This window comes from Pygoscelis adeliae, unplaced genomic scaffold, assembly GCF_000699105.1.
Source record: "Pygoscelis adeliae isolate BGI_AS28 unplaced genomic scaffold, ASM69910v1 Scaffold268, whole genome shotgun sequence".
NCBI classification, from domain to species: domain Eukaryota; kingdom Metazoa; phylum Chordata; class Aves; order Sphenisciformes; family Spheniscidae; genus Pygoscelis; species Pygoscelis adeliae.
In genome coordinates this window covers 945,458-954,832 of record NW_008825262.1, presented here as the reverse complement: position 1 = coordinate 954,832, position 9,375 = coordinate 945,458, and the positions used below count along the sequence as shown (strand labels likewise).

At 49.9% G+C, this 9,375-nt stretch overlaps 1 protein-coding gene across 1 annotated transcript; it reads left to right on the top strand.

Annotated features, from left to right (window-relative positions):
• The first annotated feature begins 468 nt into the window (after positions 1-468).
• Positions 469-9,163, top strand: LOC103921547 (chromosome unknown open reading frame, human C11orf52). The gene is made up of 4 exons (XM_009329537.1): positions 469-542; positions 4,976-5,016; positions 5,808-5,854; positions 6,204-9,163. Exons 1-4 carry the CDS (start codon positions 511-513, stop codon positions 6,438-6,440), a joined length of 357 nt encoding a protein of 118 aa, XP_009327812.1. The 5' UTR covers positions 469-510; the 3' UTR covers positions 6,441-9,163.
• The last annotated feature ends 212 nt before the right edge of the window (positions 9,164-9,375 follow it).

Here is a 9,375-nt window from a genome sequence, read left to right as displayed (position 1 = left end):
TCCCTGGTGATGCCAGCCTGAGCCACACATTTTTCTGACATCCTGCTTGAGATGCAATGATGAACAGCAGGAACAGCACTAAGAGCTCCCACCCTGGTGTTTCTCCTTTTGTTCAGGAACATTTGAAGTCCCTCCTCCACCCTCTTTTGCATCACTGCTGGCATCAGCAGGATGGCGCTGGTGGGAAAGAGGGATAGCAGAGGGACATCCACTGTACAAACCATAAAGCAGAATTTTAGCCCCAGGGCTGAGGCCTGGAGGCATGCTGCTACCTTGCCCTCTCCTCCCTGGGTAGCAAGAGGTGAGCGTGGGCCCTGGGGGCACGGAGAGCCCAGGGCAAGCCCTCCGGTAGATGGCACGCACGGGCCTAGCAAAGCGTCTCTGCAGCGATGGAGAGAAATCTGACACTGCCAGACACTCCCTTGGAATAGCCAGGGGCCAAGCAGGAACCAGGAAATACAAGCTCTCCCTGTCCAGAAAACAATTCTGCTTCATGGAGAAAGGAGCGACATGGGCAATCTCTGCAGCTGCGGGCGACCATGGTGAGTACAGCATCCGCCAGGTATGGGGATGGCAGACAAAGCTCCGGGCAGCCTGCGTGGAAGTTTGGGTGGACTTTGCAAGCTTTGCTTCCTTGTGCTGGGTTTGCCAGGGCTCCTGCCTGGCTCTCAGCCCTGCACCTTGCCAGCTCACACAGAAACTGAGAGCAAGCGAGCAGGGGCATTGGGTCACGGCTGTGCAGGTGCCGGGGCGGGGACGGGAGGCTGGGGCAGCCCCTGCTTGCCAAAGGCAGGATAGGGGGAGGCGGAGGGTCTTTGCTGCTCACATGTCTCAGGCTAGACAGGCTGTGGCACCTCCTGGGATGGGCAGCTTGGGTTCCTGCAGCCATGCCAGCAGCTGAGAATAGCTCAGTTCTAGGAAGGATCTAGTTAAAATCCCTGTCCTTGCCCCAGTGGTCTCCGGCCAGGTGCACACCGTGAGGTGTCCCTTTGGCATACTGCAGGGAGGGGCCCCTGGGGCAGTGCTAGCACTAAGGGCTTATAGGTCAGCTACCCCATCCTGCTCTCAGCTCATCCAGCCCCTCTCCATGCCTGTGTCTGTCTAGGCTTCATTTGCACTTGGGAAATCCTGGCCATGTTTTTCAGATGATGTTGCTTTTTCTCCCCGGGAGGGAGGATGATAGTTTAATCCCTCCTGGCTCATGTTGTGCCCTGGACCTCGTGCTTACAGAAAAAGGACACAGTGGAGCATCATTCGGTGCCAAGTGGAAATATTTTCAGCTCTGAGAGTGGTACAGGGGGGAGAGCCATGAATGTCAGATGAAGCTCCGAGGACATTCTCTCCAACACTGCATTTGTTAAAAGTATTAGAAATTCTTCAGTGCTTTTTAATAATTACAAGAGGCATAGCATCACCTAGCGGCTGGAGCAGAGGAGGAGGTTCAGGACACCGAGGTCCTTCCAACCTGAGCCCTGAGCTGGAGGGCAGAGGAGCTTGTGATTTAGGAACTGCAGGTGGGAGGGGGAAGGCTGGTTCTTGACATGTCCCCCACCAAAAGTCACATTTTCTACTTCCTCTGCCCTGTGGCAGAGGGTAAATGAAGCATTCAGGGCATCGGCTTCATTACTGCAGTAGACAAGGGCCTGATCAGGGAATGCCTGGGGCAGAGGCTGGTTCCCCTGCGCAGAGCTGCAGTTGCCAGGCTCACTACTGATGCTGTGTGGCAGGGAGAGCCGTGCCACAGCATGGACCGGCAAAGCCAGAGACTCCAGAGTACAAACACCACCATTACAGTGTATGCTGTTGTGGCACTTTCAGGTCCAGACAGTGCCAGGCCATGCACAAACACTTCTGCCTCCAAAAGGAAGTATAAACCAGAATCTGAAGGTCACTTATCTATGCAGGGCCAGGCAGGAGAGCAGCTTTCTGCTCCATTTGGGGAGCAGCATGGTGGCAGGCTGGCTCCTCTGGGGCAATGTCAAATTCTGCTCCCCCAAGGTTACTGGACCAGGACTGCTGTGTCCCACTTGATTTTTTTCCCAGCTGCATGGAAAGTAAGAAGCTGGGATGGTATTTCTGCTGGTGGTGTCACTACTACCTTCTGGCAGATTCCTGCAGCAGAGGGCAAAGCTCTGGCCAAAGACCCTTTGGACCTCAGCACCCCTGTGGGACTCAAGTGCTAATATCTATCTGTGCAGCGAGGAGAAAGCAGATCTCTCTCCCCAGAAGCATCATTCCGTGTTCTGCACACGGAAACACATGGGTGAAGAAGGGCCTCAGGCTCCCAGGCTGACCCTGTGCTGTGTAGGCTATTCAAATGGGCTCCGAGCAAGGAGAGAGGAAGGCAAATGGGAATATGCTGTTGGTAACGTGGGCTGGGGAGACACCGACAGAGGACCACAACCAAGAGCAGACTGGTGCACTAAAGCCACACTGCAGAAGTTTGCATAATTCATAGCTTTGCCTTGGTGACAGAGGGAAAAAAATAGGTACTTAATTTTAGTTCAGGTGTTCAGGCACCTATACTGCTTTTATTTCTGGATATTTGCTCAGCACCACAGCTGTGTCAAAGCACCACAGCCCACAAAGAGCTGGGCTTCCTAAATAAAGCTGAGACTTACAAAAGGGCTCAGGAGAGGTAAGCACCCACCTTCTCCTGGACAGAAGATCCTTGTAATGATCACTACCAAAGCATGGGCCCTAAGGGAGACAGAGCAAAGAGCAAGAGACTGAGGGGGTTCCTGAAATCTTTAAAGAAAAGCCTTACAGCAAATTTATTCACAGAAGAAAGTTACTGATGAAGGACAGTGGGCCCTCAGGTCTGGGTACCTCTGCTAGTATGGCCCTGTGGAGGGCAGGCCCCAGGTATTCTCACCACTTCATTTAGTACTCAGGGCCTCCAGTGTGCATGGACAGCAAAGATGCCAAAATTCAGAACCCACTGTGAAGCAGGCTTGTGTAGGGCAGAAATCAGTTGGCATTGACATGGGGAAAGGGGAAGAAGCAATGTAGGAGCAGGGACATATGTGCTGTCATGCAGAATACAATGTGCTTCTAGCAGGCTGTGAGGTAGTTACAACATGTTTGACCTGGTTTTGAGAAGAGAGGAGAGGTTTGCCTTGCTCTTGTTTCCCTTGCCACATCCGTTCTAATTACCGCAGATCTGAGGCTGGGAGATGCCATCTCCTGCCTGGCTGTTATTAGCTTGCAGACAGAATAGCTTCAGCCTACACACTGGCTGCTAATGCTCTCTTTACAAAGGAAGACAACCGAAACAAGCAAGAGCAGCTTGGAAAGCTGATACTGCAACCTACCTCCCAGGAAAGAGGTTAGGGACCCTGCTGGTTTTGCTTCAAATGGTGCTATTTTAATTACATTGCACAACATGCCTGAATGCTGTAAAAAAGCAAAGTGCTGTAGCACACAAGCCTCGGCATGGAGGGCCCTGGAGACCCCACAAGCTCATAGAGACAGTGGAGAAGGGAGCTGCAAGAGCCAAGTGAGAACCACCACAAGACAAAGCAATGCTGCCTTGAGCTAGGCCCCTAATTCCTGGGGGTAGCCCCCCAGATTTTGTCTGCCAAGGACTGGAGGGCCACTGGTGCCTCTGTGGGGCAGCACACAGCAGCGACATGAGGAGCAGTGTTGGATCCTTTTGCACAGGCACATGGCCACCCTGCCTTCCCCAAAGCTGCCTTTGACTTCCCAGGTCTAGCAAGTCTGGTTAATCATTACTGACCATTTTGAAGGTCTCCAAGTTCTTTGCCTGCATTCATGCTTTTTTTGTTTCGCCATTAGAGTGCCAAAGGCATTACTGCACATGCTGTCCTGCTCACCCACCCACTGAAACTGCCTCTAAAAGCCAGCAAGGGCAGAGCTCTGCCTCAGGCATTGCATTGTTCCCGCCTGTGGCAGGACTGTCTGGCAAATGCATAAGCTGTGGGACATGTAATGCTTTTTGGGAACCACCTGGTAATTCTGTAGCCCCATTAAAAGCACTAGCTGCCCACTTTCAGCTGCTGCTTGTGCTGCAGCAGAGGCAGAGACCCATGTGCGATGCTCAGCTGCACGCTGTGTTGGTTGGCAGCCAGCACCAGATGGACATGCGTACGCAGGAGGAGCCATACAAGGGCTGGCACCTGCTCTCCTCCAGCCCTCCGAGCGTGATGCAACGATAACATTTCCTTCATGCACCTGGCCCAGAATGTGGCACGTCTCTGCTCTGCCGGGCAGCCTGCGCTCCCCTGCCAGCACCAGCCTGCAGGAGCTCAGCTCCTGGCTCTGTTGTTACAGCTGGAATGAATTTGGCTCCTGTTTATTCCATGGCTGGAACATAGCTGTATTTGGCTTGTCTCTCTCTGGTCACACAGGTACAGCTGAGATTAGGGTTTGGCTTGGCTTATATTAAGTGCATCGCTTGTTTGGTTTGGTTGTGTTTTAAGTGGAAAACTGAGAACAGGAAAACTATCTGAAACATTAAATTTGCACAAGGTCTGTGCAGAGCTACTCATTGGGCAAGGGGGCCAAAGCACAGGGTATGGGGCTATCAGAGCATCTGGCCCTAAGAGAAGGGGTTTGTGCCAATTGAGATCATGCTCTGCACCCTGCATCTTTCATCATACAGCTGTGGAAATGTAGTTGCAAGACTACGGTGAAATCTGTCCTCGTTCACTCTGATGCATATGCATATTGGACAACCAGGCAGGGCTGAAAGGCAAGGAGACTGGGGAGTGTCTGTGGGGTATGGTAGGTGTGTCACAGAAGAAGGAAACACATCCCCACATCTCCCCTTTGGACCTTCTCCCTGCAGGAGTCACTCAGGTTCTGGCTTGGCTTAACAGCTCTTCTCTGAGACACTTCTTGGGCCTTTCTCATTACCCACAGATGTGGTACCCTCGGGTGGTGCATTTGGGTTTGCATGTTATGAGAGCAGAGGCTGGGGCTTCTCAGGGTTGACATCTCTCTCTGATTTCAGGAATTGCCCTTCGCCTTTTAAAAGAAAGAAAGAAAAGCAAGGTAAGGATTTGTGAAAATGCTTTGAGGACAAGAAGAGGTGGAGTGACTGAGCCCCTGGTTAGCGGACATTAGTCAGTGTTGACCGTGAATTGGATCCCCGAGGCTGACGTCCCCTCCCATACTCTTTTGTACCTAACCTTCCTCAAGAGAAGTTTGGTAGAAGCAAGAGGCAAGATTACTTTAAAACTTAAAGCAAGGGGTGTGATATGCCATGGGACTTGGCAAGGGGGAGGGAAGGGACTTCAACAGTGTCTTTAAAATACCAGAGTCTCACATCAAAACACATGTGAGTACTCTCAAGTGGCAGCATAGCAGAAGCTGCATCAAACTCCTGTAAGAGCTGCAAACATCCATCTGACATCAGCCCCGCAGAATAAAGTGCATTCCCTAAGTAGCCCAGTTGTATCCTGTGGACTTTGGACCATGCTGGGCAAGATATGTTTGCCAGGCAGCAAAGGGAATAACAAAGTTAAAACTGGATCTGACTTCTCCAAGGGCCTGACAAGGAAGCTCGTTGTGCTGTGTCTGTTCTCCTAGGTTCTGCCAAGAACACTGTGGTCCACAGCATGTTGTCATCCTGGGAAACCTTATTTTTTCCAAAGAAACAAGTCCAGGCTTTCTTCTTGGAGGCGGGCCTCAGAGACAGCATTAGGGTTGAGGGTGTCAGATGAGGTGGAAATTTGATTTGTGTCCAGTGGGGAGAGCCCATGGGCCAGACGCTGCATTTCTGCATTCAAAGGTGGAACAATAAACAGTTGTGTTAACCTGATCTGCTGGTGTTTCTTTTTCAGGAACTAATGTGAGACATGAGAGCCAACAGCATCAGCCTGGCAGGAAGGTAAACAGCTTCCCAGAGTTGTTTTCCTAACTGTATATTGAGAAGACAGAGCTGACCACCACTTCCTAGGCTAGATGGGCTGGGAGGACATGGGGCAGCTTATTCATCTCATCCTGTATAGGCTTTAATGGCTGTGGGAGCAACGTGCATTGCTGCACAGTGATGCAGGCACATTTTTTTCCCCTGAAGTGCAGCAGAAGCAGTAGGATGAAATCCCTCTCTGAGCCTGAGGTGTCAGAGGGCTGGTTGGTGCTGGGGGCAGTGTGCAGGGTGTCTCTGCCTGGTCTGGGGAAGGCATGTGTAGCAGCAGCCCAGGGAGCTGACCTTCCAGAGCTCTTTCTCCCCAAAGGCTCCAACATACGAAGATGTCCCGGAGTTTCCTGTCTATGCCACCGTGAGTAAACCCAAGAGTGTGAAGCAGGATGACAGCATTCATTACGCAGACATCCAAGTGTTCACCAAGGTCCGGGAGCGCTCTGCAGCAGAGGTGAAGAACTTACAAATGCAGAATGCCACAGAGTATGCCACCCTCAACTTCCCCCGGCCCAGGCTGAAATATGACAGTAAGAATGGGACCCTGGTGTAAAAGGCTTGATGGCCCCCTCCTCCTTCATCAGCAAAAGGATTTCACAGACTTAGAGATGCTGTAGATGCAAGTTAACCTCATGGACACATTGAGTCTCCCTGAGAAGGTACAGAGAGGCTGTGTCTTCCACCTGCATTTCTCTTCGGAGGACACAGACATATTTATTCTCACATGATGAGTAGTTTCCTATCTGATTCTGCTGACAAAAAACACCTCTTCCCCTTGGAAGAGTTGTCTCTGAAGCTGGCAACCCATCTCCTCTCAGCGCTGTGAGAAGACAGAGCTGCTCTTTGGCTGATGAAAGCTAAAACCACAGCTCAGAGCTGCAGTGAGAAAGTTCCTGCTGTGGCACAGGACCAGCTGAGTGCTGCTCTCCAGATGAATTTGAGAACATGGCATACAGGATTCAATACTGGGACAAGGGAGATGTTGCCACAGGATTTTATGTCAATGTTAAGAAAATTCTGCAGTGTGCAGAATGACATGTGGATGATACTGTGAAGAAATGGCATGAAACTTTTAACAGTGTCTACTGCAATGTCTTCCTCCAACACCTGCCACTGTAACTGCAGTCATGCACTATGTGCATCCCCTTTTCTCAAAAAGCATCTATAACCATGCCCAGCACACTAAAACCAAGGCCAGAAATGCAGAATTAACTGAGGGGTACAGAACAATTTATTTCACTGCAGGGCTGTACGGATATGCATCCTTACCTCAACATGCACAGAAGTGAGTAGTGAGCTCTTGGCTCTGACTGGAAGTGAAACAAGGAAAATTCGCAGTTTAACTGCGAGGCAGCCGTTTAAAAGCCACTGCCTATATTTAGGGCAGTTATCCAGTCCTTAGAGTACAGCAGCTGTCTGCATGCCTGAGATACTGGGAATGAATCCTGGTCAACTTTAGAAAGGGCTTTGGACTTTTCCTCCATTTTTTCTTATTTTGTACCGTCAGTTATAAAACCCAGTAACATAGAGCACACACCATGTGGTGTTTTCTGCTAACCCTCCCAGATACACCTTTGGGAATTTGTTTATGGATTTAAAATAGTGTTAGTAATGTAGTATAGCAATCATCCAAAAGGCTTCTGCCACTGGATTGAATTTGGCAGTTGCAGCATTGGCAGTTGAGCAGGGCTCCCAAGCAGTATCTTCAGCCACTAAATCAATGCTTGGCACATTCTGTTCCTAAATAATGGTCTGCATATCTAAATGCACATCGTGGGACAACCTGTTTATTGCCAGTGTTTAAAAATGGACATCCTGGTACATTTTATAAACATACATAACTTTGCATATTATGGCTCAGCTAAATGTAAAAAGCATGAAGGAGTTCCTGCTCATTACAAAAAATAAAGCTGGTATGAGCAGTATTTGCTAAGATGGAAGTGTTCTGAGGACCAATCCTACAATTTTTCTACCTTTTGCCCATGCTATCCAGTAGACCTCAGCAGGACCAGAGTAATGTTTGCAGGAGAAGGCCCCTTTTTTTATAATGGCTACAGTATATTTTTCTATCTGAAAAGGGATTTTTTGCCCATGCTATCCAGCTGACTTCAGTGGGGGGCTATTGTAAGTCCGCAGTAGAAGGCCCTTCATTTATAATGGGTACAGGATTATGTTATTGGAAGGGCTGGTTCTTCTGAGTGCCAAGGATTCCTCTTTCTGCTCCTCCAAGTTCCTTTCTGTACTCCATGCCCAGCATGAAAACCTGTCCTTTGGACTGAGGAGGATTGAATGGGCACAGAATTTACTTACAAGAGCGTGTCAGGGAGGCATGGGACACTCTAGCGCTCAGTCCTGCTAGCCCAGCTGTCAGAAGGGCAGCCAGGGACACAGGTCCAGATCTAGGTCATGCTGGGCAAATGTACCTCCTTGCACTGAATTGCTGGTACAAGAACTAGAAAGGGATGCTGGCTTCAGTTCTAGTCAAGCCCTCTGCATCATAGGAAGAAACTGGATTTTTTAGAAACATTATTAAATATGGACTGTAGTTCAGGAGATGGGAGGTTTTCTAGAAGGTGCAAACTCCAACAGGTCATTTTTAAGTGAAACAGCCTGTTATTGCAGTGGCATGCACAGTGTGTGGTACTGAAGTTTTTCCTCACCCAGCAGGAGAGCTGGGGCAAGGGACAGCAAGCTGCAGAGACACTAAGGTCAAGCTCCTGGGCTCAGAGTGGTGTAAATTTGCACATCCATCGAGTTAAACCAGTTTTGCTGTAAACGTAAGTAGGACTGAGTTTGGCTCAGAGGAACTTGCTTTCACTTAGTCACACCACTCAGTTCTGTCGATTTGTGGATCAGCCCTTTTGTGTTCTGAATGAATGGGAGCTACAGCAGAAACTATCTTTCAGTGAGTGCCTCAAAGCCTGGAAGGGTAGTTTATCTCCTGTTCCCTAAGGAGCTCTAGCTTCCGTAAGTACTTCCAAAGTAGCTAGTGCTTGGTGGTGTTTCTGCAAGTACAGCGTATCTTAGAGATAATCAAACGCTCTGCATAGGGAACAGTAGTAGTACAGTAACTTTTCCTGTTTACCAGGCCTTGAATAGATAAAATGTGAAAGCCACATGTTCTGCAATAAGGATTTTTCTAAAGGACTTGGTTTTGCACCGAGTATTAAAAGCTTCCGAGAGCGTATCTCCCATTTCCCGAGGTTGTTATGCTCAAGTGTTAAATGAGTGTTAATGTATCGAATGTTCCTAGAACATTAAAGATGTAATTTTTAGTTTTAACTAACGAATTTGCACTTTTTGGGGAGGCCCTTGCCTGCTAGCCGCCCTGGGGCCCTGGGAGCGCCCGCAGAGCCGGGGCCTGGGGCCCACCCAGCCGGAGGGTTCCGCACGCTTCTCCTGCCCGACGCGGGGGGACGTGCCGCTGCTGCAGACAAACGCCTTGGCGCAGGGCGGCCCTCTGGGTGCTGAGCGCCTGCTCGCCCCCC

What these genes read in the sequence shown, in the direction of transcription:
- LOC103921547 (XM_009329537.1), top strand. Translation starts at nt 511, where the DNA reads ATGGGCAATCTCTGCAGCTGCGGGCGACCATG. An exon ending in TGCAGCTGCGGGCGACCATG is followed by an intron (nt 543 to 4,975) that starts GTGAGTACAGCA and finishes CTCTGATTTCAG; the next exon opens with GAATTGCCCTTCGCCTTTTA. An exon ending in AGCATCAGCCTGGCAGGAAG is followed by an intron (nt 5,855 to 6,203) that starts GTAAACAGCTTC and finishes TTCTCCCCAAAG; the next exon opens with GCTCCAACATACGAAGATGT.